The sequence below is a fragment of the Heterodontus francisci genome, chromosome 13 (assembly GCF_036365525.1).
Source record: "Heterodontus francisci isolate sHetFra1 chromosome 13, sHetFra1.hap1, whole genome shotgun sequence".
In the NCBI taxonomy this organism is placed as follows: Eukaryota; Metazoa; Chordata; class Chondrichthyes; order Heterodontiformes; family Heterodontidae; genus Heterodontus; species Heterodontus francisci.
In genome coordinates, this window is record NC_090383.1 from 29,301,706 (window position 1) to 29,329,434 (window position 27,729).

Below are 27,729 nucleotides of genomic sequence, written 5' to 3' on the forward strand. Positions count from 1 at the left end.
AGCCCTAATTGGCTGGAGGGTGGGTTTGGTGGCCAATTAGTGGTGGCGGGTACAGGAAGGAGGTGGGAGGCTGAAAGTGTGGGCCTGATTTAAAGGGATGACGGCAGCCATTATTGTGGCAGCCATCTTGCAATGGAATGACAGGGAGAAGTGAAGAAGAGAGGCGATGACAGGCACCTGTGGCAGGGCAGCCTCAAGGTTTAGTGATACCACCCTTGAGGTGATGCTGGAGGCGGTGCAGGAAAGGGAGGTGTCTTGTTCCTGGACAGTGGCAGGAGAAGGTCACCCAGCCAGATGACGCAGGCATGGATGGAGGTTGCAGAGCATGTGAGCAGCCTTAGTGTTATGAGGAGGACCTGGGTGCAGTAAAAGGTTCAATGAACTTCTTTATTCTGGTAAGGTGAGTGCAAGTGACATCCAGATGACAGGCCTCCAGGTCTGTAGCCACCAGCAGAGCAAAATCAGGGTGCATGGTGCTCCTGAACATGGGAGAAAAGTCTGCCGAGGATAATAATAAGGCTCAAATCCTTAGTGCGACTGAGGAGCTGGTAGCACTGATAAATGCAGCCCCTTGTTTCAATGAGCTGCTGGAATTGGTGATAGAGGCCAGCATTTCCCTATTTCTCTCTCTTTTGTCCTTGCAAGAGAAGAAATAGCACAATGCTTGTGAGGTGGCTCTGACCTGCGCAGAATCCATGCAATGTTCTGTAGCATTGACGCGTCAGTGGCATTGATGGTGCAAAAATGCATGGACTGGATGTCATTTACACCCCAGTTGGTGGTCCCCTTTAGTGATCCAGAGCCATCAAAGGGCTGAGGCAGGCACCAATGAGGATGAGGGTGCCACCCCTCACAGGCACCCTCATCATCATGGCCTCCTCTATGCAGCAGAGGCCAGCAGCCTCTGGAGGTGCCCCTACTGATGAGGATGACCACCACGGTCATCTCAGCCGCAAGCAGACACACGCGAGCAGGCTGCCTCTACCTCACCTGAGGTCGCAAGGGAGCACCGCGTAAAAATGGCTGAGTGAAGGCCACCATGTCATTCACTGCATTGAGTGGTTCACTTGGGTGACTTTCATTTGTGATTGTGTAAATTGTTATTTATTAATTGCATTGGAGATGCTGAGCCATGATCCCAGATGTGTATGCTTCCATTCTTTAATAGCAAGACTGGAAAAAAGGGAAGAAGTGGTGAAGGGAAGCAATGCTCTTTGAGTGGGGATACTGAGACCATTGGAGAGATGTGTACCATGCATTGTCGGTAGGAGTGGAACTATTCAAAGTTGTCTGTTTAATCGATGTGTTCTCACAATCAGAGCAAAGCGAGTGCCAGAGCATGCTGTTCTGCTGGATCAGTAGCACTCAGGTGAAACATGTCTGGATCAGATGTTTCCTAGTGTTCATGCCATCCTGATGAGTGATTTGACCCCTGAGACAGCCCTGGCCACCTCCCTGCACAACATGGACACTGTTCTGCTCTGCATCTTCCTCTTCTTCTTCCTCCTCCGATGAATTGTGTCAATCTAACACTTCATCGTCTTCAAGATCCACACCTCTCTGGAGGGCCATGTTATGGAGAGCACAGCAGATCATCACAATGCGTGAGACTCTTGCAGGAGCGTACTGCAGGGCACCACTCAACTGGCCCAGGCACTGCAACCGCATCTTCAGAAGCCAGATGGCCTGCTTGATGGTGGTCCTTGTTAGCAGGTGGCGTCAGTTGTAGCACTTCTGTGCTTCTGTCTCGGGGTCATGTAAACATGTGTGTAGCCATCTCTTCAAGGGATCTCTCTTGTCCCCTAGCAGCCATCCACAGAGTTTGGATGGTGACATTGAGCTGCAACACTCTGGACTGCTGGAGGACGAAAGCTGCCAGGATAGCGAGAGTACACATGCATAAAGCACTTGATGTGGTTGCATACCAGCTGAATGTTGAGGGAGTGGAAGCATGTCCTTTTGATAAATCTTACTGGCTGCTTACTTGGCACCTTGAGGGCCACATGGGTGCAACTGATGATACCCTGCACATGTGGGAATCCAGCAATGGAGGTGAGCCCCACTGTTATTTGTGCCTGCGAGGCCACATCTGTTTGAAATTGTATGTAATGCCCAGCTTTCACAAGTAAGGCTTCAGTAACTTGCGTGGTACAATGGTGTGCTGCCGCTTCAGAGACGCCACCAAAGTCCATTGCTAATCGTTGGAAGGAGTCAGAGGTGAAGACGTTCAAGGCTCAGTGAATTTAACAGAAAAATTGCATACTAGCCCTTAACAAGCTGACAACGAACTCGTTAACAGGTTTAATTAAGCATTTCTCAGAATCATAAGGGCTGCCAGGTCTTCTACCCCCACTCAACAAAATCGCTGACCGTTGGAACGGTGTCAGGAAACCGGCACAATGGCTGGCGCTGGAAACTATGCACTTTCCCACCTCCATTTGGCCACCAGAATCCTGCCCAACTTTCTGTGATGACCCAGCATGATTAACTGGGATGGGAGTAACACACTCTTAATAGGGTTGTTGATTTAAAGTTATTCCCGACCTACTCTGCTTAATAACTAAACAATATATTTATCAGCCCCACAAGCCTGACTCCCAATCTTAAATTCTACTCAAATTGATTAACATATTTCTCAAATTACACAGTACTACCCCATAAGATATCATCAACATGCATCATGAAGATGCCTGGAAGTTTTCCTTTAGAATAGCAATAAAATATTGCGGGATCTGCTTGTAGTTAAGCACAACCGATTTTCAGCAAAACAGATCCCACTGAAAAGTAACACACCCTGGAAGCTTCATTCAGGCCAAAGACGAATTTGTTTTGTTTTCATAGTTTTCCTTATGCATTTGTGCCTCTTTGGGCAGTATCAAAAACACTCCTCCCTAAAAGGTATTGCCTTGCAGATGCGGCTTTTATGTCAATTGATCTACACTCCCATGAATATGTGGCCAAAAAAGCTGAAAAGATTTTCAAGATTACATTTTCAGCTGTGGGAGAGCCCACTTTACATCTGTATCACCTATTCTTCAAAACTCCTAGCAACTATCCTTGCTTTAGCCTTATAAGTCCCATCTGCAAAGACTTTCTCAATACAAATTCATCTACGATAAAGATGGTTGCCCCTTATCTGGTCCCCTAAGAATAAACTTCAAACTTTCTCCAACTATTTAAACCCCTTTGTTTTGTCTCTTTTATTAGTTTATCATCAAGTTTATTGGCAGGCACCAAAACCTCCAGATCATGCAGACTTCTGCTTCTAGTTCTGCACCGAGACTGTTCTGTGGCCTTTACCTCATTGCACAATCTATTCAAGCTATGGCCTCCACTTGGACTTTATGTCTGTTGGGACTACCACTGCAAGATCGCTGTCTTGCACTATTGGAAGGTCTTTCTCCGGTGCGTGATGGTTTTCTGGAGCAAGGGTCTTCCAGACAAGGGTCGGCAATGTCCCCGTACACAGACACCAGTGTCCGTGGTAAAAGATTTTGAGGTCTGTGACTGGTAATTTCAAGGACAAGAAATTTCCCATTGGCTTCTTCTTTCTGACTAGAGTGTCTATGAAAAAAAATTGCCCTGTCAATTTCACTGCTGACAGCTGACAGGTGCTGAGAGCGGGAATGGCACTTCCAAACTTCGGACAGCTTCAGAGTTTTCCGGTGGCTTCCAATTTTTTTTTGAAAGCCTGCCGGAAAATGTCAAATCTGTCTGAAGTTCAGAAGCTGCTGTTCCTGCTCTCAGCAGTGGTCGGTGGAGGGGAGGGAGGGAGAGAGTGAAGATAGAGAGGAGGGACGGGGTGGAAAGAGAGAGGGGGCGAGAGAGAGAGACAGATAGAGGGGGAAGAGAGAAGCGGAAAGGGGGAAGAGAAGGGGGACGTGGGGGAGACAGAGAGAGGGGAGACAGAGAGCGGGAACAACTCAGTGAGGGGGACAACACAGAGAGGGGGGATGACACAGATAGAGGGAACAACACAGAGAGGGGTGAACAACACTGAAGGGGGGATAACAGGGAGGGAACACAGAGAGGGGGGAACACAGAGTGGAGGGCACAGAGAGGGCAGGACACAGAGAGGGAGGGGGAGAGAGAGGCAGAGAGAGAGAGGCAGAGAGAGAGGAGTGAGAGAGAGTGATCAAGATCACTCCTGACAGATGAACATCTATCTGGAATATTTCGCATCACTACAAGTGTGCGGGCAGACAGTGACTACTTATGCAAGCAAAAGAAAAATGCTAGGCATCTTACTAAATCATTGTCCAACATAGTGATGAGAAAATAAGTCAATAAATTAGTGTCTTTGAAAGCTTCTTCACAAAAATGCACATTTGTTGTTGTTTTGATTAATAGCAAGTTAAATTTTTAATGTCTTTATCTTTCGAAATTGTCTCAGCAGCCCCCTATGTAAGACAAAAATTGTAATGTGGCCCACCACACGAATAGGTTGGACAACCCTTTCTCTCTCTGTCCCCTCCCCACCCCCCTCTCTCTCTTCTCTCTCTCCCCCAGTCCCGAGCAGCTAGGCTGTTTTAAAACACAAGTTTAAAGGCTTGTGTTATGTAAATTCATTTTAAAATGGCAAAAGTTACTTAGGGAATTTCTCGATTTCTACGCTCTGGCACCCATTACTTTCACTTGGGTCACAAGCTCAGTGCCATTTTGAAAGTTGCTTGACCTTTACTTCTATATAAATGTCACAATTCTGCTGCTATCCATTTGGAATCACACTGTTCCAGAACTTGTATTGAGAGGAAAACAGGCAAAAAAAAAATCCAAGGATTCTCCAGAAGTCAGCCATGTAAGTTCCTCATGAATACAAGAGTCTGCCATAATGGGGCTGAGTGATATTGGCAAAAACAGGATGCTGCTGATCCATATACCATAGTTAGTAAATACAATGTAACGGATTACTAAATAATCCTTAATATATTGTTACCACCGAGGCGGGAGGAGTTCACTGTTCATTCTAGTTCCACTTCTCCAGCGAGGCCTGGACAACGTATGCCAGCCAAGAGCGACGTCTCAATTCATTCCATCTTCGCTGCCTTCGGAGAATACTTGGCATCAGGTGGCAGGACTATATCTCCAACACAGAAGTCCTTGAAGCGGCCAACACCCCCAGCTTATACACACTACTGAGTCAGCGGCACTTGAGATGGCTTGGCCATGTGAGCCACATGGAAGACGGCAGGATCCCCAAAGACACATTGTACAGCGAGCTCGCCACTCGTATCAGACCCACCGGCCGTCCATGTCTCCGCTATAAAGACGTCTGCAAACGCGACATGAAATCGTGTGACATTGATCACAAGTCGTGGGAGTCAGTTGCCAGCAATCGCCAGAGCTGGCGGGCAGCCATAAAGACAGGGCTAAATTGTGGCGAGTCGAAGAGACTTAGTAGTTGGCAGGAAAAAAGACAGAGGCGCAAGGGGAGAGCCAACTGTGCAACAGCCCCGACAAACAAATTTCTCTGCAGCACCTGTGGAAGAGCCTGTCACTCCAGAATTGGCCTTTATAGCCACTCCAGGCTCTGCTTCACAAACCACTGACCACCTCCAGGCGCGTATCCATTGTCTCTCGAGATCAGGAGGCCCAAAAGAAAGAACTTCTCCACAGTTCACAACATATTTTTTTTTCTCACTTACCAATATGGTCAATCATAGACTCTATTTTGATCCCAGAATAAAACACACCAACCAGGTTTCTTTAATAAACAACAAAATTATCAGTTTATTATAAAACAAGTCTTAACCTGAGATGACTGTGAAGTAAAGCATAAACACACAGAATGAAATATTAAAATTCCCTTTTTACCTTAGCCCCTCACTCTCTCTCTCTCACACACACACACACATACACCGGTTAACCAGAAAAATAAAGGGATTTACATTTTAGAGCTCTATTACAAACAAAAACAGACACAAAATACAGTTAGGTTAAATACTTGCTAATTCTTGAAGAAGAAAGAGAAGGTATGGAAAGATGTCCTTTGTTTTGGTTTGGCATCCCAAATGTGTATAGATGGCTGTCACTGGAATAGTTCTTTTCAGGTGACATTGAAGATCAGTTTGGGTAGACCTCCAGGAAATGCAGCAACTGAGGTTTCAGGCCTTACAGGAGGAATGCAGCCACAGTTTCAGTCTGCTTCTTACACCGGGAAGGCCCGGCCCGATATTGCCGGTGGCGGCTAGGCCTCATGGCAGCCTCCCCTCGCCACTCAGCTACGGGACCGCCATTTAAATATGTAAAGAGTTACTTACCATGCCCCATTATGTATCCCATTGCGTGGTATCAAACAGTTTAGAATATTGAGCTGAACGGGCGTCTCTCATGTGCCTTCCCATTCCCAACTGATAAAAGCCGGCAGAACAGAGGGTGCAGTGCTCGGAGCCTGTGAAGATGAGTGTTGTGAGACGGATCTTAACTCTACATTTGTGTATGGAGGTGGGTGGAGGAGGGCATTAAAGGGAGCACAACTCTGCATACATGGAGGGAGGTGGGCATGGATTGGTCCACCAGCGACATTACCTTTAACTGCCTACCATTGGTGGCCCCAACCCACACAAAGGGTTCCTGGAGTGCCATTGTTCTTTCACTCCCCCAATTATTCAAGGGCGTAGAGTGACCGACCCTCTTTATGGAGGGGGGGGGGGAGGGGTACGCGATGCCTCCGTACATGCATGGAGAGTTGTGCCCCCTTTAATATCATCCTCCACCCACCTCCCTACATGTATGCAGAGTTGTGCTCCCTTTATTGCCCTCCCCCACCCACCTCCATACACGAATGCACAGTTAAGACCCATCTCACAACACTCACCTTCACAGGCTCGAAGCACTGCAACCTCTGTTCCACCGGCTTTTATCAGTTGGGAACGGGAAGACACGTGAGAGACACCCGTTCAGCTCAATATTCTAAACTGTTTGATAGCTCACAGTGGGATACATAATGGGGCATGGTAAGTAACTCTTTACATATTTAAATGGCGGTCCCGTAGCTGAGTGGTGAGGGGAGGCTGCCATGAGGCCTAGCCGCCACCGGCAATATCGGGCTGGGCCTTCCCACTGTTGGGGTGCGTGGCAGCCTTCCCCGGAAGCATTTTCCGCCCCCCCCACCTCACAATGACCCCTGATGTTAGGGGGTCTGTAAAAGTCAGTCCAGTGTGAATCCGGAGGTCATCCGATAATGTCCATCTACCAATCCATGACATGGTGACATACTCTATTCTGTCAACAAAAGTAATTTGCATTGGCATTACATAGTATTTTGCTTGCTAGCTAGCTACTACAGTTGTGCTGATCGGCATTGATGTTTGCATGCTTAGTTACTTTACTTATAGGGAAAAATGTGTTATAAATCTGACTACGTTTTGATGGCATTAGATTGGCTATAACTTTACATATAGATTAATTGCCCCATTTCTGTGGCTGAGTCAATAATTTTGTCAAACGTCCGTGGTGCAACATGTCGGTGCCTATCCCTGCTTCCAGACCCACTATCAGTACTTGCGCTGTGTGTTTTTATACACGACTCTTTCACTCCATTCTGCCAGTTCATGGACCTCATATCTTGGCCATCATCCTGAACATTCAACCAATATTTAAACTTGCCAGTCGGTTTTCCTGCACGTCCCATAATTGTTGCATCCCTCCATTCACTAGACCCCTCTGGAATGTATGTCACCTGAGTACCCAGCCTGGGCAATTGGCCTTTGGATGTAATAGCTCTGTCCTGTGTGTCATGATCACTCACAGTACCACTATCCAGCTTTTGATCTACCATATTCTGTTCCTCAGGATCTTCATCATAAAACACATGAGCACTTAAGGTACAAGGTGCCTTATTTACTTCTATCAGCTGCACAGACTCCAAGGTTTTGTAACTAATTCTGATTAATCATGAGCAATGAACCTTAACAGTTTGACTGCCATGTTTGATAGCACTGTCTTACCACCATGACCTATTATCTTACCAGGGTCTTTCCATTCCCTATGACCCTCTCTTTTAAAATACACCAAATCTCTTGAATTAAGTTTTGTCTTGGATGGTCTTCTATAATATGTCAGAGCTCTCTGAGATCTCAGCCTTGATGAAAACATGTTTCCCTGCACATAAAGCATTCAGCTGTGCAGAAAAAATTTAACTAATTGTAGTACCTTCTGGAGGAGGAGGACTATCGCACAGCACAGAAGGCAATTTGGGATTTTGCCCATAGGTTAATTGATAAGATGTATACCCTCCAACTAGCTGGCATGAATTCTTTGTGTGAAATGCACATGCTGGGGTGGTTGTCAACTTATAGTCTGGTTGATCAGATACAATATTTGCAGCATTTCATCGATCACTGCACAATTAATTTGACAGAGTTCATTGCTGAAAGGACTTTCAGCTGCTGTATTCATGACCATGATGTTTATGCTTTCATTCGTGTTTCGGAACTCATCATTGACAATTTCCCCTCTATTATCAGTCAGAAGCTTTGCTGGTGCCCCAAGTCTGGTCCCTATCCATTGCTCCATGACTTTGTCTGTAATAACCCTTTTGTTCTTGCTAAGTATCATTGTAGAAAGCCTATATCTGCCTGCCAGGTCTACAAAATGTAGAATAAAAATATTTCTGTCTTTGTCCCAGGCCTTTAGATCCATGGAAAACTACCTCGTTAAAGTCACGTACCAATGGAAATCTTACACTAGGATGTGTGGTGCCCTCTAATGCGTTTTACAGATTTCACATTTCCCACTAAACTCTTCCATTAGTCTCATAAACTCTGCATCAACCACATCTGCATCTTTTAGTAGGATTTTTAACCTTAGACAAGTAGGGTTAGCAAATTGTCTTTGCACCTGAAAGAAAATGTTCTTTTTGTCTCTTTGATTCTTATCACCTGATGCCATTAATACTTGTCTAATACTCTGCTGAGAAAAGGTTTTGTTGAAAGGATACAATAATGCTCTGACTGTGTAAACTGCAGATCTACTGACTTTCCAAAAATAATTGCCTTATCATGCTCCCTGTCAATCTTTTGTGCCTTTTTCATAGAAGGTTTACTCAACCGCATAAATATCTCACTAGAGATGTGTTGGCATCCTTCCATCTATGAAAGATGATTGGCATGCAGCAAATAATCCATTTAAGTGATGTGTCTTCTCTTGGTGTATCTTTGTTGATGGCTGTGAAGGTCAATCCTTGAGAGGCAGGTTGTGCCACAAGTGCTGCATGTGAAGCGACCAAGTGATGCTGTGAGTTGTTGCTTTTGACATTGTCGCCTGTTGCAAAAACTATATCAATTCTTATAAAATGGCTTACTCCAGCTATTTTACAAGGCATTAAAACTGTCTTTAGTCACCTCAGTGTGCTGCCATGTCCAAAGCAAAAAGTAATATTTTATATTCATTAAGCTTGCATCGATCCTCACTACTTAGTAAATCAAGATAACATTTTACTCAATCTGTTCTACATACTGTTGAAGTGCAAGCACTATCTAGCACTGCATAGTTAAAGGAGTCATGACTAACATATTCATTACAGGACTAAAACTCCTGTGACCAGTATAATTTGTTCAGATTCATCATTATCTTCACCCTATTCCCCAAAATGTTATTTGTCATGTGTCATTTTGAGGACCTAGCCTCTCTGCTTTGGGCAGTTCATTGCATTATGATACTTTGAGTCACACCTGAAGCACCTATTCATGGTATCTTCGGCATTCCTTTATTCATTCATCCATTATTGCTGTTCCAATTCTGTCTTCTGCTGTAATAGCCAGATCTGTTAAAGGCCCTTTCATCCTTAATCTTCCTGTCTTTAATCCTTCCATTGTACTAATGCCGGCTTCCTGTATCTGGACCATTTCAATGGCAATCATTGAGTCCTCTATTCTATATCACCGTAGAATGATGTATTTGTTCCATGAAGGCTGAAGGAAATGACTGCTTCCCTAGGAATTATCTTAAGGTCGCAGAGATCTGATTCAACAGGATCTCCCTCTCTGAGAACCAAACACCAGTCAGAACCAGTACTCTGTCCATATGAGTTACCTGAGCACAATCCAGCAATTTAAATGCTGGTACTGAATCAGGGATCCCCAAATTTAATTTTATCAATCTTTTATACAATCTGTTAAAGTGCATGATATATTCTTCCATGGAATGAATATGTTTTCCGAAATCTATCAAAGATAGACCATGCCTCATAGGCATTTAACAAATTATCTTTCTTGTACATTTCATCAAAGAACTCGAATAGATGGTCCAAACCTTCATCACCATTCAACTGACAGGCATCCAGCTCACAACATACTTTACTTCTGATTTGACTTGTTGTAAGAAGCCAACAACAGTAAGGCCATATCTTGTTTCCGCTTTGGTAGGGACGTAACCCCTGTCCACATATCCACTTTATTTGTCAACTGATCATGTGGTTCAGACTCCGAGAACATCAGAGGGTAATCATACCCCAACAATTTACACATGCTTTCTGCCATTTTTTTCACAATGGCTACTAGGATTGTAGTTTACTGCCTGAATTTTTTTTCTTAGCTTCCAACTTCCACCTTTAAGGAACCATCCACTGCTCCCATGTTATAATCTAGAAAGCCAGCTGATAAAGGATAGAACTGGAGCCAATCTTTACACACTTTTATAAGCTTTTTATTTACAGAGTTACACATTAAAAACATGTACCTCAATTTCAAAACCACAATTTCAGTCTGTGTCTATTTATTGGGGCACAAGTGTATCCCCAGTTAATGCCCACCACCTGCACACAATTAAATTAGTACACAATTAACAGTCCACCAGTGGCTCCCTGACTCAGTGGTGCAGACAATTTAAAGTTAATTTAATGGAGATCCCCAAAGGTTACACTATCCAGGGCACAGAGTTTTACCTTCCAGCCCCAATTCAGCAATGAAAACCAGCACAGTATCACGTTAGTCCCCAGCCCCAGCCCTGCATAAAATGTGAGGAACCAGAATCCCCACTTGGTCCCAGAGGGTCATGGATATCAGTCTAGCACCATGTTGTTAAGGAGACAGCTTCCAGTCTCAGTGGGTATGCTCTCTCATTAGTAATAGACAAGAGAAGTGAGAGCGAATACAGCCATCAACACCATCGGTCTTATCAGCACTAGCAACTTCAGTGACAGTCCACCAACTACACAGTGACAGTCTTCCAGCTTCAGTATAACTCTACCAACCTCAGTGACAGTCAACTAACATCAGTGACTGTCTATTAAGTTCAGTATAACTCTACCAGCTTTAATGACAATATACTAACCTCAGCGTTAGTCTATTAACATCAGTGACAGTCTACTAACTTCAATATAACTTTACCAATCTCAGCAGCAGTCTATTAACTTAAGCAGAACTCTACCAACTGCAGCGACAGCCTACTAATTTAAGCATAACCAAGCCAGGATGAACATTGACCATGACATGCCATGTACTTATCGAAGATATCTCCACAACTTGACAGAATTGTTGTACAGCACCATCAACAAGTTTCACATTAAGTGAGTAAAACAAAAATAAAAAATATAATATTAAATTGTATAACTGATTTTTATAAAGAAAAAAATATTGGTGTTACGGACAGCAATGGAATTTTTATAACACAAGAGGGGGACCTCAGAAGCAAAAAGGTTGAGAATCTCTGGTGTAGAACATAGGATACATAGGGTAAACAAGGGCTATGAAAAATTTAGAGGCACATTTTGGATTATATATATACTTTTGGAACTTTAATAGACTGCTGTCATATCCATTTTGGTCAAATGTTGACACTAACGCTTGTTTATTTCTCTCTCACAAGATTGCTGAAAGGAACTGGCAAACTTGTAATGGAGATGTTGCTGGTCAAGATATATGATTTGGAACGATACTTGCCAAATTCTGGGTGATCACCAGTGGGATCTGAACATAAGAACATAAGAAATAGGAGTAGGAGTAGACCATATGAAGAATCTCTTGGATTTAAATACTTAAGTATTAATAGTGCAACATTGTGATAAAAACATCCAGAAAAAGCAACTTTCAAAAACTCAAGCTAGAAATATAGGTAAGTAACGTTGCTATCAGTGTACAAAGAACCTTTACTCGTTCTTAATTGGTGCTAAAACTGTTGCACTGACACTGCACTTCTATGAATTATGCCTAACTGCACCCTACTTTTAAGTTTACCTTTTCTTAGGGTCAGTGTGTTTTAAGTAACCAGTTTAATAGATTAATTATCCTATGGAGGGGGTAAAATTAGCAGAAACAATAAAGGGAGGAAGGTGAAACAGAATTTTGCAAGCACAAGATCGAAAGTTTACCTTACAAGTAATGACTTTTATTCTCCATCATATTTTCACTCTTAACAGGTCCCTAAACTGATTATGCGACCTCAAGCAAGGGTGGGGGAATTTTACCCCACAAAATAGGGTGATTTTGGAGTTGATGGGAAAGTAAAATAACTAAATTTCCAGTTTAATAGAGGCACGTTTGGATGCCTGCGAGGAAACTACTCCACAAACTTGAGGCTTTAACTAATGCAGGCTGGAAGGTAGTTATCAAAGCAATTAACATCCTTAGTCTCATTTAAGTTTTTTTCAATTGAACTTTACTTAGCATTAAATTTATGATGTCCAACATGGGTTTCCCAGGGCACAGGAAACTGACTAGTGAAATGGAGATGAGATTGAGCTACAGTTCAGATGGGTACTTAAACTTGTGATTGCCCCATCTAAATAAAAGCTCACTAATTACTGCTGGTGTCTCCATTCTCTCTGGCAAACGTTCGGTAGAGAGTTTTTATGTTGATGCAGCTTCTAAACTTTGGAGGCTTTCAAACTGACAGGATTATATGGGAGGAGCATTGGATGTGTTTGACAGCACATCAGAAGAGGCTGACCATCACCACCGATGGCAACAATGATGTTGTGGTCAGATCAGCACATGCACAGGAGGGAGGTACACAGGAGATGGGCCGAGGTGGCCGGGGTTTACAGACAAAGGTTCAGCTTCCTTGATCTCTCAGAAGAGTACTGCTTTCACAGGTTAAGATGGTCCTGACGGGTAGTTGCAGATATCTACAGACTCTTAGATGAACTGCCTCCTGCTGGACCTGGCAAACATGTATTACCAGTGTCTATGTAAGGCAACACCACCCTCAATTTTATTTGTCACTGGTTCCTTCCAGGGCCTGTTGGAGACATCATGAGGATCTCGCAGTCGGCTGCAGATAAATGCATAAGGATTGTTTGGCAGGTCTGGGTGTTATTTAAAATTCATCTGTGATGACAATAGACAAAAAGATTGAACATCTGAATTTACCTCCCTGCAGGATTCCCATATGTAGCAATCTGAGGCACCACTATAGCAAGCAGTAGATTTTATACACTGCAAGGATTATTAGTCCATCAATGTTCAGCTGGTGTCCAATCACAAGAAGAGGTTCATGCAGGTCTGCACCAGATTCCCTGGGAGCTGAACTGTCATGATGCATTCAGACTGCGGCAGTCCAACATTCCAGACTTTAGGTCTGGCTCTCTGGAGACAAGAAATGTCTGTTTCAAACTTGGCTCATGCCATCTGTGAGGAACCGGACTAATGTGGTGCAGGAGCACGACAACAAGAGCCACATAATTACCAAAAACCCATCAAAAACACAATTTTTAAATTTGCAGATGACACCAAATTGTTGGGGGGTGGGGGAATGATGGAGTGATGGTGAAAGTTAATACTGAAATGGACTGCAGCAAATTACAGGAAAATATTAACAAATTTGCAGATTGGGCACATAATTGGCAAATGAATTCCAACATAAATATTTGTGAGTTATTACATTTTGCTGAGAAAAATAAGGATGTTGCATATTACTCAGAAAATAAGTATCTAAAAGTGGTAGAAGAGCAAAGGGATGTGGGAATACAAATACACAAATCACTAAAAGTAGCAACACGGGTTAACAGGGCCATAACAAAAGCAAATCAAGCACTTGTGTTTATTTCTAGAGGGATAGGATTGAAAAGTAAAGAAGTTATGCTAAACTTATATCAATCTTGGTCAGACCACACCTGGAGAACTCCGTATAATTATAAAGAGATATAGCGGCACTGGAGAAAGTACAAAAAAGATTTACAAGGATGATACCAAAAATGCGGGGGTACATCTATCAGGAGAGGATGAACAAGCTGAGTCTCTTTTCTCTTAAAAAGAGAAGGCTGAGGGTTGACCTAATAGAAGTCTTTTGATAGAATGAATGCAGAGAGAATGTTTCCATTTGTGGTGAAGAACAAAACTAGAGGCCATCAATATAAGGTAGTTACCAAGAAATCAAATGGGGAATTCAGAAGAAACTTCTTTACCCAGAGTGGTGAGAATGTTGAATTTGCTACCACAGGTACTGGCTGAAGCAAATAGTATAGATGTATTTAAGGAGAGGCTAGATAAGCATAAGGAAGCAGGGAATAGGGTTATGCTGATAGAGCTCGATGAGGAAAAACAGGCGGAGGCTTGATTGGATCATAAATGCCTGTGTGGACTTGTTGGGCCGAATGGTCTGTTTCTGTTCTGTATACTCTACGTAATCCTACGTAACCACCAGATGTGTCATAAAACAGGGGTTCTCAACCATTTTGCTTCTGAGCCTCCCCACTTCGTGTTATAAAAATTCCACGGAGCCCTGTAACACAATTATTTCTTCTGTACAAATTTAGTTGTACAATTAAATATTTATTCATTATTATTTTTGTTTTATTTACTGATTGTGATACTTAGTACTGATAAACAATTCTCAATTTCCATGCTGGAAACACTCAGCGGGTCAGGCAGCATCTGTGGGGGAGAGAAACAGAATTAACGTTTCAGATTGATGACCTTTCAACAGAACTGGCCACCAAACTGAAAGATTAGCTCCGTTTCTCTCTCCATCTGCTGACTGTTTTCCAACATTTTCTGTTTTGATTTCACATTTCCAGCATCCACAGAATTTTGCTTGCTTGTGCACCTGCTTGTATGTGGGATCTTACAAGCACAATAATCCCTCCACTCCACTCCCCAAGAAAGGTTATACATGGGAACTTTACAGATGGAAATCAAAAAAACATCTACATTGTGGAAAGGGGTTAAATTATAAAATTATGAAACTAATAAACCTGTAAGTCTCATGCATTAGCAGTATGTCACTCTTGTTAGTTTAAACATGTAACTTACTATGGGTGCCACTGATGATTAAACACCACTTTGTGTAATGAGATGGGCTGCAATCCACCTCACTCCCTGATGATAAATCTGACGTCCACCATTTCCCCAAATGCTATCTAACTGCTTGTTCTGTGCCACGAGTGTGGCCCAATCGTCCGCGGATCAAAACGCTGGATACTGGGCACCGAAGAGCACAGTGCCCTCCTGTCCTGCACTTAAATGTAGCTGAACTGTTTCATTGAAGCTCTGCTGAGGCTGCCTCATTTGCCTTACCTACTCCTTCAAGGGCTCCTGTCTGGTTCCAGCACCACTAATATATTACCACATGGAGCATACAGGCTGCAAAAGTGTACAAACAGCAGCACTGCTGCTGTTGCTATGTATGCATGTATAGTTAGGCCAAGGAGATAGTAGCTGAAAGAAGATATAAAAAACAGGCAAAGGCTGGATTTTACCAGCAGTATTACTGGAAGTGGAGGACGAACTGCTGTTTGGATGGTGAAAGTGGTAGCATGCAGGTATGGCACATGGTAGTTGGGTTATTTTTGATATATCCCTTGAAACCATCTTGCAGAACCCTGTTTGAGAACGTCTGTCATAGAGCAGGCCATCGGAATGCTGAAGATGTCTAGATACCTCTGGAGGCACCCTTCAGTATTGTCCAGCAAGAGTGTCCAGAAGGATAGTGGTGTGCTGTGTCCTGCAAAACATTACATGGAGGAGAGGAATGCAGGTGAAGGAGGATGAAGGGGCTCATCACATCTTTGGATGAGGAGAACGTTAAGGAGGAAAGCAATGAAGATGAAGCACCAACTGCTACATAAGCCACATACATTACTGCCAGGGATGCCCTAATATTGCGACATCCACCTTGTAGTAACAACAATAAAACATAAGAAATGAAATTCTGGGGTCTTCTCCCACTAGCAGGACCCTGCCATCCAACCCTCAACCCTTTGCACCAAACCATGCATTCTCCCATTGTAACTGTGTTCATTATGAAACAAGTGAAAGGAAGATGTGATAATGGGCAAAGTATGGAACTGGTGCTGATCAATAAATTGTATGTGGCATTATAAAAAAGGGAAACTTAACAACATAACACTTTGCCAAATGCTCGTATGCCTATCCTTGGTGAATTACAATTTCTTTAACTTACATTTCCTACTGTTTCTACATGGTGCATCCCAGGTTTCAGCAGAGGTACTGGCAGGCTGCTCATGTCTCTGTCCTGATTGCTAAGATGCTTTTGGCCTATGCCTTCTGAGTTTTGAAGCCCAAAGACAATGGAAGGTCCACTAGCACCTTTGCAACAGCAGACTTGGCCATCAGGAGATGAGACAACTCGTTGGATAATGGCTGGGGGAGTGTGTTGGGGGGTGCGGCAGGGGGAGAATCAGCTGAGAAATGGAAGTGCTTTGAGTTAAGTTCCATATTCCCTCCCACTATCATCTCTCTCCTAGGCCAGCCACATCACTCCTACCACTCGGCTGCAGACCAGTTTGGTGGCAACTAGTACCACATTGCCAGGCCACAGATAAGGTATCTGCCATCTGTTTAAGGTGGCAGCAAGAAGGCATCCAAAGTCTGCATGGTCATGATCATTGTGTGCATGGACTCATTTGAGAGCTGTGCTTGAATCTCCAAAGAGGCAACCATTTTTTCTATGACAAACCATCTTGCAGTTTCCTGCAACACCAATCCTCCAGTGAACAAGTTGGACTCCTCTATTCTCTCCACTATTGTGGAGAGGTGCATGGTACATCAGCCAGAACCTGGTGAAGTTGCTGATGCACCTCTAGCATTCTCCTTCTCAATGATAGCCCTCAGGGTTCAGCATCTGTGTCCTGTTGAGAGGATTGTGGACCTGATGTGGATTCTCCACAGCTATTCCAGTCACCAATGTTTGCTTGTGCTCCCTCATGGATTGTGAATCACCAGGTGAAAACATCTAAGTGAACCTACAGAAGCGCAAGTATTTGCATTGGTGCATGGCTGCACATCCTGTGATGGGTGCACCCTCAAAAGGAACGAGGTCTTTTGAGGTATCGTCTTCATGTATGTCCTGCAATGCTTGTTGTATGCATGAAGGCCCTGAAAGACAAAAGAAAGGGATATATGATTTAGTTGTGGCAATGTCACAATCTTGACATTCACCATACTCAGTCATTGATTAAATTAAGTTAGCATATTCATGTCAAAGTTATATGTAATTCTGTCACCAGCTATCTGTGAGTTCCATGTCTCTCCATCTCCAATTGTGAGGGACACAGATATGCCACTTATCTTCCATCTCCTCTGCATCTGTTAGCTGGTCTATTTATGATGGACCACTTCCAGGCCCCTCTCTCTCTCTCTTGTGTTTTGTGCTGTCTTCTCCTACAAGGGGCAGAAAAGCACATCTGTGAGCATTCACTCGATGGATGCAGTTCATTTGATGAGGGTGATTATGAGACAGATGCATTACATTGCATAAGAATTGGGGTGAGTGGTAATGATGGATGCATAAATGGGAAAGTGATGAAGCGCATAGAAAGTGAAGGCTGGGTGCTGCTTAAATTTGAATGGGTGTGAGGATTGATGTGATGGAATATGCTCGGCAAGACAGCGTAAATGGAGAGGGGGATTTAAACCACAAGCTGTAGGTGAATCACCAAATGTACTGATTTTTCCTGACCTGATGAGGTTATTAAACCGCTTCCTGCATTGCATCCAAGACTGGGACACAATGCTGCTGCTCACCACCTCAGCTATCTCCAACCACGTGTTCTTGCTGACAGCAGCATTTCTTCCTCCAATTCAAGGGAAACGTATGCCCTTCCTGTTCCTGACAATATCCAGCAGGAATTCCTGTAATGTATCATTGAATTTAGCTGCTGCCTTTGCTCATCCAATACAGCATCCATTGTAAACACCTCCATTTCCACATGTACATTGTCCCTTAAAATAAAGTTGAGGTCATATTATGCAGGTGTACATCACACCCAATGCACAGCTTGGAGGCGATAAACATCTCAGGAGAGAGTTGGAAGCATGAAGACAGTTTGGAGCCAAAGAGAGAGGTCGGGAGTTGGAGCTGGAGCTGGAGAGAGAGCTGTGAGCAGAAGAGAGATTCGGGAGGCAGAAGAGAGATTCGGGAGCCAGAGAGAGAGTCAGAAGCCAGAGAAAGAGCCAGGAGCCAGGGAGAGAGTTGGAAACCTGAAAGAGTGTTGGGAACCAGAGAGAGAGAACCAGGAGCTGGACAGAAAGAGAGAATAGTAAGCCGGAGAGAGAGAGAGAGAGTCGGGAAATAGAGAGTTGGGAGATGGATAGAGAGTGTCGGAAGATGGATAGAGAGAGTCAGGAGGTGGAGAGAGTGAGAAAGTTCAGAGACAGAGAGTGAGAGATTCGGGAGTTGGAAAGAATCGAGAGTCAGAGAGGGAGCTGGAGCTTTAAAATAAAAAAAAAATCAAGGAGTGACATCACTGGACAACAGATAGGTGATTGTTTGGTGAGTATTGAGGTTTTTTTTGTTCTTAAAGCTAGGGAGGTGTGTCAAACTCAAAACTAAGAATCTGTAACCATTACTTTATTAAATTGAAACTAGATTGACTAATTAATTTATCGATCTAAAACAATTGATTGAAAAATTATTTTAACTTATTAAGTGAACAGGTTAGATAGCTACGGCAGTGTAGGTGGTGTGCGTAGCTGGAGCATGTGGGAATGTCTGGACTGCACTGCGGTCCCGGTCAACCATATCTGCAGTAAGTGTCTGCAATGCGAGGTACTTCAGCAAAGCGGGCACTTAACATTTTGAAAAGACAGGCAGAATGAGGTGGCCTTGATAAATAAATATGACATAAAGACAGCAGTAAGAAAGGATCTTGGCTCAGAAGGTCAGGAAGTAGAATCAGTATGGGCGGAGATTAGGAAGAAACAAGGGTCAGAAAATGCTGGTGGGAGTAGTTTATAGGCCCCCTAACAATAGTTATACTGCTGGGCAGAACATTAAGCAAGAAATAAATGAAGCTTATAACAAAGGCAATGTAATAATCAAGGGTACTTCAATCTTCATATAAACTGGACAAGACAAATTGGTAAAGCTAGTCTGGAAGATAAGTTTGTAGAATGCTTTCACGACAGCTTCCTAGAACAATATGTTGTGGAACAAACGAGGGATAAAGCTATTTTTGATCTAGTATTGTGTAATGAGGCAGGGTTAATTGGTAATCTCACAGTAAATTATCCTCTGGGGAAAAAGTCATCATAATAGAATTGAATTCCATATTGCGTTTGAGAGTGACGTACTCAAGTCCAAAACAAGAATTTTAAACTAGAATTGACTAATACAGTAAAGAGTAAATTAGCCAGGAATAAAAAAAAAGTTGTAAGAGTTTTTCCAACCTATAAAAAAAGAGTAGCTCAAGTAAACAGTGGTCCCTCGGAAGCAGAGAAAGGAGAAATTATCATGGGGAATGAGGAAATGGCAGAGATGTTGAACAACTATTTTGTGCCCGTCTTCATAACAGAAGACACAAATTACATACCAGAAATAAAGGGTAACCAAGAGGCTAATAAGTGTGAAGAGAAAAAGTAAGAAACTTAAGGAAATAAAAGCTGACAAATCCCTAGGACCTGACGGCCTACATCCTAGGGTTCTAAAAGAGGTAGCTGCAGAGATAGTGGATGCACTGGTCATGATTTTCCAAAATTCTCTATATTATAGAATGGTCTCAGCAGACTGGAAGTTTGCAAATGTAACACCTCTATTCAAGAAAGATGGGAGAGAGAAAATAGGGAACTATAGGCCAGTTAGCCTCACATCAGTTATTGGGAAAATGCGAGAATCCATGATTAAGGAAGTCTTAACAATGCATTAGACAATCAGACAGAGTCAGCGTGGTTTTATAAAAGAGAAATTGAGTTTGAAAAATTTATTGGAGTTTTTGAGGATGTGACTATCAGGGGAAATAAATGGCAGCCATATAAAATACTTGGATTGATAAGGTGCAACACAGAAGGTTAATACACAAGATAAAGGCTCATGGTGTTGAGGGTGGCACAGTGGTTAGCACTGCAGCTTCACAGCTCCAGAGACCCGGGTTTGATTCTGGGTACTGCTTGTGTGGAGTTTGCAAGTTCTCCCTGTGAACACGTGGGTTTTCGCCGGGTGCTCCGGTTTCCTCCCACAGCCAAAGACTTGCAGGTTGATAGGTAAATTGGCCATTGTAAATTGCCCCTAGTGTAGGTAGGTGGTAGGGAATATGGGATTACTGCAGGGTTAGTATAAATGGGTGGTTGTTGGTCGGCACAGACTCGGTGGGCCGAAGGGCCTGTTTCAGTGCTGTATCAATAAAAAAATATATATATTAATACGGATGGAGGATTGGTTAATGGAAAGGAAGCAGTGAGTCGAGATAAACAGAGCATTTTCAGGTTGGCAGGCTGTAACTAGTGGAGTGCCGCAAGATGCAGTGCAGGGGCTTCAGCTATTTACAATCTATATTAATAACTTAGAGGCAGATAGTAATGTATCCAAGTTTGCTGAGGATACAAAGCTAGGTGGGAATGTTAGCTATGAGGAGGACATAAAAGAGGCTGCAAAGAGATATAGACAGGTTAAGTGAGTGTGCAACAAGGTAGCAGACGGAGTATAATGTAGAAAGTGTGAGGTTATTCACTTTAGTAGTAAGAATAGAAAAGCAGAACATTCTTTAAAAGACGTGAAACTTGTAAATGTTGATGTTCAGAGAGACTTGGGTGTACTCATACAAGGAACACAGAAAGTTAGCATGCAGGTACAGTAAGCAATTCGGAAAGCAAATGGCATGTTGGCCTTTAATACAAGGGGTATGGAGTACAAGAATAAGGAAGCTTTTCTACAACTGTACAGGGCTTTGGTGAGACCACACCTGGAGTCATATTGTGCACAGTTTTGGTCTCCTTATTTAAGGAGGCGGCACAGCAAAGGTTCACTAGACTGGTTCCTGGGATGAAAGGGTCGGCCTATGAGGACAGTCTGTGTAAATATTGAGTCTTTCATCTCTGGAGTTCAGAAGAATGCGAGGTGATCTTATTGAGGTTCTGAAGGGGCTTGACAAGGTAGACACTGAGAGGTTGCTTCTCCAGGCTGGGGAATTTAGAACACGGGGGCACAGTTTCAGGATAAATGGTCAACAGTTCTGATGAAAGGTCACTGAACTGAAACGTTAACTCTGCTTCTCTCTCCACAGATGCCGCCAGACCTGCTGAGTATTTCCAGCATTTTTTGTTTTTATTTCAAATTTCCAGCATCTGCAGTATTTTGCTTTTAGTTAAGTCAATCATTTAGGTCTGACATAAGGAGAAATTTCTTCACTCAGAGGGTTGTGAATCTTTGGAATTCTATAGGCTGGAGTGTTGTGGATGTTCCATTGCTAAGTAGATTCAAGGCTGTGATAGGTAGATTTTTGGTCTCTCAGGGAATCAAGGGATATAGGGAACAGGCGGGAAAGTAAAGTTGAGCCAGATCATGAGGCGTAATCATGTTGAATGGTGGAGCAGGCTTGAGGGGCTGTATAATCTACTCCTGCTCCTATTTCTTATTGCTCTTCAAACCTGGTAGTTAATTGCTTCAATTCAGTTGCAGTCGCAGATTCCAACCCACTGAGTTGACTTCCGGGTATTGCACGTAATTCCAACTACTGCTCGGAAGCTACGTCAGGATTAATATCGGGACCAATGCTTGTTCAAAACCAAGGATTTACAATCCATTAAACTATCTTTGCAACTATATCATGCTAACTCTACCTTATAAAACAGGGGGAAACGGAAAATATCATGAATCTTAAAAGCCGGCAACAATGCAGGTTGAATTTTCATTTTTTTTAAACTGACAAACAGAGGAAGTCTGCCCTCATATAGACACTACACCATATATATCTTATCTTGTATATTTAAACACTTCCTATTGTCACAATTCTTTTGGTAATGCTTTTATGTCAACATTTACAGTGTTAAAATGGTATGTAAACGTTTATAATGCCATTTTCCGATGTAAACAGTTGCTTGTCATGATATAGTTAAAGATATCAGCTATTAATGAGCCTCTCAAATGTGTTTCCTGACTCTATCCTCTATTTTTTTCCCTTTTGTGCAGGTAAGTCTTATAAATTTTATCTGTTGCTGTGTTTTTATAAGCAAATCAAATGTACTTAAATTTATTTAATTTTAAATTTGAAACCTTTCCTGATATTCTTTCCCTGATAAATAAACTGGTGCTTCTCACTCCGATAACTTGCTCCTTTTAAATATATTGTCCTGCTGCTTATTGAAAGTTAATGCTGCTACCTGCTGCGCAACATATAAAGAATTGAATATTTCTCTGCTGCCAGCCTTTCCATTTACAATTCAATGCTTTCTGTTCCCTGACTGTAAAATAGTTAAATATTTCCTCACTGCCTGCCTTTTTTCCTGCAATTCAATACTACATGCTCCCAAAGATACAAATGCAGCTTCCCTGCCGTTCTCTGATGTTTAATGCTGGTGTCTGTTCTCCAAAGCTGTAACTAATTATTTCCCTGCTGTTTGCTAAAGTTTCCTGCTTTTGCCTGATATATAGATGTATTTCCCATTTCTCCAAAATTAGATGCTACTTCCCGCTCAATCCCTACATAAATATTTCCCCACGGCCAGCTTTTTCTCCAAAAATGTAATGATGCTGCCAGCTCACCTGATTGTAACTAATTGCCTGAACAACACTGGTACATGGCACAAAAATGGTGAAAACAAATTGTGGGGACACATCAACAAATTGGGAGACACCCGGGTGACAAAGACAGTCAAATCTGGGCAGAGACACACATATAGGGTAGCGGTAAAGAATTGACAGAGAAGAGAGGAGGAAAGGAAGAGAGGAGACCAACACTGGGCATAGCACAGCTGATGCTGTCTAACCAACGAGCTGTATAATGACAGCATAGTATCCTTTAATTTGTAATGAATGGTTCTATTAATACAACCTAATGCCCTGTTTGCTTTAGCTACAGCTTCTCTGCATTGGTTGTGAACCTTCAGTGATCTGTGCACAGTATCACCTAGATGCTCTTCTTTCTCAACAATTTCCAGTATTCTTTTCTGTAAATGATCTGTGTTCTGTGTTGGTCTTACCATCATTCATAACAGTGCACTTACTTACGTTAAATGCCATTTGGCATTATTTGGCCCATTTCCCTAGTGCATCTCTTTGCATTAGGTTGTACTCCTCTACTGTCTTAGCCCTTTTATCATTGGCACACTTACTGACCCCAAACGCCACTGTTCAGATCATTAATAAATACAGTGAAACTTAGCAAAACCAAGATCACTGGTAACATGCCTCCAGGCTATCCACAACCGTTAACTATGAGAGAGATTGATATTTGGGGCAAAAAGAGAAACCAAGGTGGAGAGACATTGGAGCACATTGAAAATGAAATAAAGCAGAGATCAGAAGAACAGAGAACAGCAACTGGCAAACCAAAATCCCTTGCAGGTCAAAAATAGTAAAACATTTTGGATTATAAAAATACTTAATGATTATTAGTGTTTTATGGTCCAAGAAATCTACAAAAGTGCTTTTCTGCAGGTGTAAAAGCTACGCGCTCTGAAACAGTACATAACATAGCAATCCTGGACGACCCAGCACTACTACTCCACCATCTCTCTCAACCTGTCCATTGTCTGGGTGTTGTTGGACTGTTTGTATGATTTCAAATCTTGTATGAGCATAATTACCTCCTGTTAAACGCTGGGAAAACTTCAGCCCCCAGCCACAAACTCAATGCTGTTCGCAATCTCAGCATCCCATTTGACCCAGAGCTGAAGCTCTTGAATCAACCCAAAATGGCAGCCACTCAACCCAGCTGGTGGTGTGTTTTCACTGCTGTGATGTCACCAGTTGCCTGGAGATATAGAGACTTGACACTTCAAATTTCCATGGAAAAATTGGACTTTTTAAAATAAACACCAATGAGTATTTTGCTTCTCAGTAATTTTTCTCCCCTCCTGACATTTCCTTGCCAGGGTATGGCCTTGCAGACAGCAGTTGCCGTATGGTACCTCGCTAAATGTGAATGCTGAGAATTAGTATCAGGCTACGCAACAACATCCCGTTTTGCAGGAAAAGAAAACTACGAATTTTGCTCTTCCTAGCCTGGAGGTGCTGAAGCCAACTGTAGCAGGAAAGAAACAGAGTAGAAAGGTCATTGACCTGATATGTTGACCTGAATTTTATCAGCCCCAAAGTCCTGCCACTGGGGCCAAAACCGGGAGCCAGCTGAGTTTCGGCAGGCAGCGGGAATCTGCGGCAGCATTTTGCTGGCAGCAACCAATTAAGAGGCTCAATCAGAGCGTCAGCAGCGCTGCCGCCAGCGATAGTCAGCAGGGAGAGGGTGCATCAATGTCGAGGCACCTTCGAAGATATGCAAGTGTTGCTGAGAAAGCCGGGGCTAGGCAGGCAGGAGCGGGAAGTGGCACGTATTTGGGCCCTGAAGTGGTCACCCAGCAGGTGGCCACACCACTGTTTCCACTGCTAGGGCGAAGACATCAGGCTCCTTTTCTGACGCAGTCCCCCACCATCTACAAAGGGCTGGGAAAATTCAGCCCGTTGACTGTTTCTCCACAGATGCTGCCTGACCTGCAGTATTTCACACTTTCTGTTTTTATTTCAGATTTTTAGTAATCGCTACATTTTCCTTTTGCGTATCTTGAAAACCACTGCTGCCTGACATTGATTAATTCAAGACAGACTGGAGTCAGAACCTGGGATTTTCTATGTCTGCAAGATTCAGTTACTCACTAAATAAGTTTGATGTGCCGTCAGAAGCTCAAAGAGTATTTTAGTGAACTTTTCATTTCTTGCAATGGTGTAATAAAATGTATCTTGTCTTTTGTTTAACCCAAAACAGAAATGATTTTATTTCACAGATAGTTTCACTGATTGTTTCAACGTCTGAGAATAACATTTGTGAAACTTTTCTGAACGTACAGTTTGAAGTTTTGCTTTTAATCTTGGCCTTGGTCATTGAACGCAGATAAGCGCGGTGGGACATTTCACTACTTTAAAAGGTGCTATAAAATTGCATGTTCTCGTCATAAAATAAACTATCGTGGTAATTTGAACGTGCTGAGTTCTGACAACATAAAATTGTTGCAGTTATAGTGACACAGTGTTAACCTCAGCTTTATCAAACTTCCTAATAAAAGGGAGATTAAAGTAGTCTGTAGTGTGCGTTTATGCATGTGATGCAATGAATATTTAACTACTTACAATGGAATTTTTCATCATGGCTTTCACTGTGAAACCTTCAGTTACTCTATGATCCTTCTTGGGTCTTTGATACATTGCTGCCAGAAGTTTCTGGTTGCCCTTTTCCAGTGCGTAGGCAGCTGGCATTTTATTTGTTGTGAGAACAGGGTAGCAGTAAGACACCTCCTACTGAACAAATTCCGCTGTTGTTATTTTCCTCTTGCGGCGGTTCTAACAAAATCTTTGTTCACAAACAGCTGATGGGTTTCCCAGCAGCTCCGTTGCTAAGGGAAATATTAAACAAACGCCGTCATTTCCGTCGGCTCAGAACCCTTCCCGTTATTTCAGTTGACAGATATCACGTGACTTGACAGTGTGGCGTGTTTATTTTTGAATCCGGGTGCCTGTACAACACGTTCAGACAACATCTTTTTTATTCTGTAAATGTTAGCAGTAAAAGTAATTTTAACTGTAGAGAACACATTGCTAGACATTTTGCTTCCTCTCTCCTCGCACAGAAACTTCTCTGCCCTCAACTCTTTCTTAACTCTCTCAATCCCCTTCTTGGGTTCGTTTCTTGGCTACTGCTCTGTTACGCCTCGATTTTAATATCCCTCGCGACCTCCACCACCCCTCGTTTTCTTTTTTTCCTGTTCATGGGATGTGGGTGGGCAGCGCGTATTACCCATCCATCGCACTATAAATCACTTTATTTACAAATATCCCACGCGCTCTTTCTCTAACCCGCTTTCCGCTCGAGCCCCTCTCGCTCTCTCTTTCTCTAACCCGCTTTCCGCTCGAGCCCCTCTCGCTCTCTCTTTCTCGAACCCGCTTTCCGCTCGAGCTCTCCACCGAATTGGTAAACAATCCCAGCACTCACTGATCAAAAAGAAATGCACGCAGGCGCAGAATTATTAGGCCTACAGGCTTTGCTGAAGATACGGTCAGTTGACACGGCATAAAATCCGGCTCCACCCAAATTACAAGACCAACCCACTCCCCACTTTCATGGTACTGAAGTGATCAAAGAAATGATCGGTAGGTGACTACTTGAAACACATCTTGCTTTGAATGTACCACTGATCCACGTCTTATGCACAGGATCTGTAAAGTCAATAACTACCTGCTTTGACTTGCGCAAGCATAATTTTTAAAGAAAAAAGTGAGAAACTGCCAAATGTAAAATATATAAACATATTTCAATTCTCAGTTTTTTGTGGGGGAAAAATACACTCCTCCCCGGCGGGGAATTGAACCCCGGTCTCCCGCGTGACAGGCGGGGATACTCACCACTATACTACCGAGGATTACGTACTGCTGCTTTTGTATTAGTGTAGAAGAAGGATAGTGGTTCAAATGGCATATCTCTTGTATTTGGAAATTCATTACGTGCAGGGATTTTTCTAGACAGAAAATCAATTAAGCATAATATATCCTGGTGGTTTCATTAGTTTTATACATTAACGTACTACTTAACTATATAAACCTCACTTTTTAGTTGAAATTCTGTGCCAGGAAAATGAGCAAAACAGCCCCGAATGGAGCTGCACAGAAAAGGTCTATATTCCATGGGCCAATCAACTAGCTCTAAAGTGACTCACGAGCCACTCAGTTTTAAAAAATATATGGGTAGAATTTGATAAACATATTCTGTTCCTTGCTATTTATTTTTGATACAATCTGCATTGTGTTATGCCACTTGAGGTATAAATGTGTTGACCAGTAACATTTGATGCATAATATTGTAATATGTAAATTTGCAGAAATGAATAGTGCTGCTGTGTGTTTAGTTCTGCTCTGTATGCACTCTGGAAAATTTTTTTGTTCTTAAGAATTGAAGTGGGCTTCTTGCGGGTACAGAGCTCTGGAACTCCAGTTGAGCAACTTACATGGTCCACAAGGACTATGATTAAAGTACCCTCCAGCAAGCCATAAATGTAGAAGAGATTCCCATGATAATGATTTTGGTGAAGCGCTGAGATTCTACTAGAGAAACTTCCAGGACATCCTCTATTTTTTCATTGAACATGCTTTTATATATATATATATATATATATATATAAAGTTTTTGATGTAATTTGCATGGGCACAGGGCAATCATACTAATTGGCAAAACAAGATGTTATGTTTACAGATTTTAGTCCTGTGTAAAATGCATCAATGGCAGCTTGTTGTTGCAACAAGGACCTCCTGTAGTTAGTCCTCAATCAGATCTGATTATGGAATGGATCCAGAGCCATTTAGCTTGGCGTTGTAAAGCCTGTTGATGAGTGAGACCAGTTAACAGGAAGAACAATC

At 42.7% G+C, this 27,729-nt stretch overlaps 2 protein-coding genes and 1 non-coding gene across 8 annotated transcripts in view; 1 reads left to right on the forward strand and 2 right to left on the reverse strand.

Annotated features, from left to right (window-relative positions):
- LOC137376313 (parkin coregulated gene protein homolog) overlaps window positions 1–26,300 on the reverse strand; it is a 415,075-nt gene extending 388,775 nt beyond the window's left edge. The window contains exons 1-2 of one of the 2 annotated variants that reach the window (XM_068044611.1): window positions 26,176–26,300; window positions 25,453–25,715 (exon numbers count right to left, since the gene is read on the reverse strand). In XM_068044611.1, coding sequence (XP_067900712.1) covers window positions 25,453–25,578 — 126 coding nt within the window. In that variant the 5' untranslated portion in view covers window positions 25,579–25,715; window positions 26,176–26,300. Of the gene's footprint in view, window positions 1–25,452 lie in introns of both variants that reach the window. The other variant, XM_068044610.1, reaches the window with a different exon arrangement.
- Window positions 26,140–27,729, forward strand: part of prkn (parkin RBR E3 ubiquitin protein ligase) — a 1,503,655-nt gene continuing 1,502,065 nt past the window's right edge. For all 5 annotated transcript variants that reach the window (XM_068044606.1, XM_068044605.1, XM_068044609.1 and 2 more), the window contains exon 1: window positions 26,140–26,469. Coding sequence is in view for 1 of the 5 variants with exons in the window: in XM_068044608.1 (XP_067900709.1) it covers window positions 26,463–26,469 (7 nt within the window). In the remaining 4 variants the exon portion in view is untranslated. The remainder of the gene's footprint in view (window positions 26,470–27,729) is intronic.
- trnad-guc (transfer RNA aspartic acid (anticodon GUC)) lies at window positions 26,667–26,738 on the reverse strand. The gene has a single exon. It is a non-coding gene; the product is annotated as a tRNA-Asp (tRNA).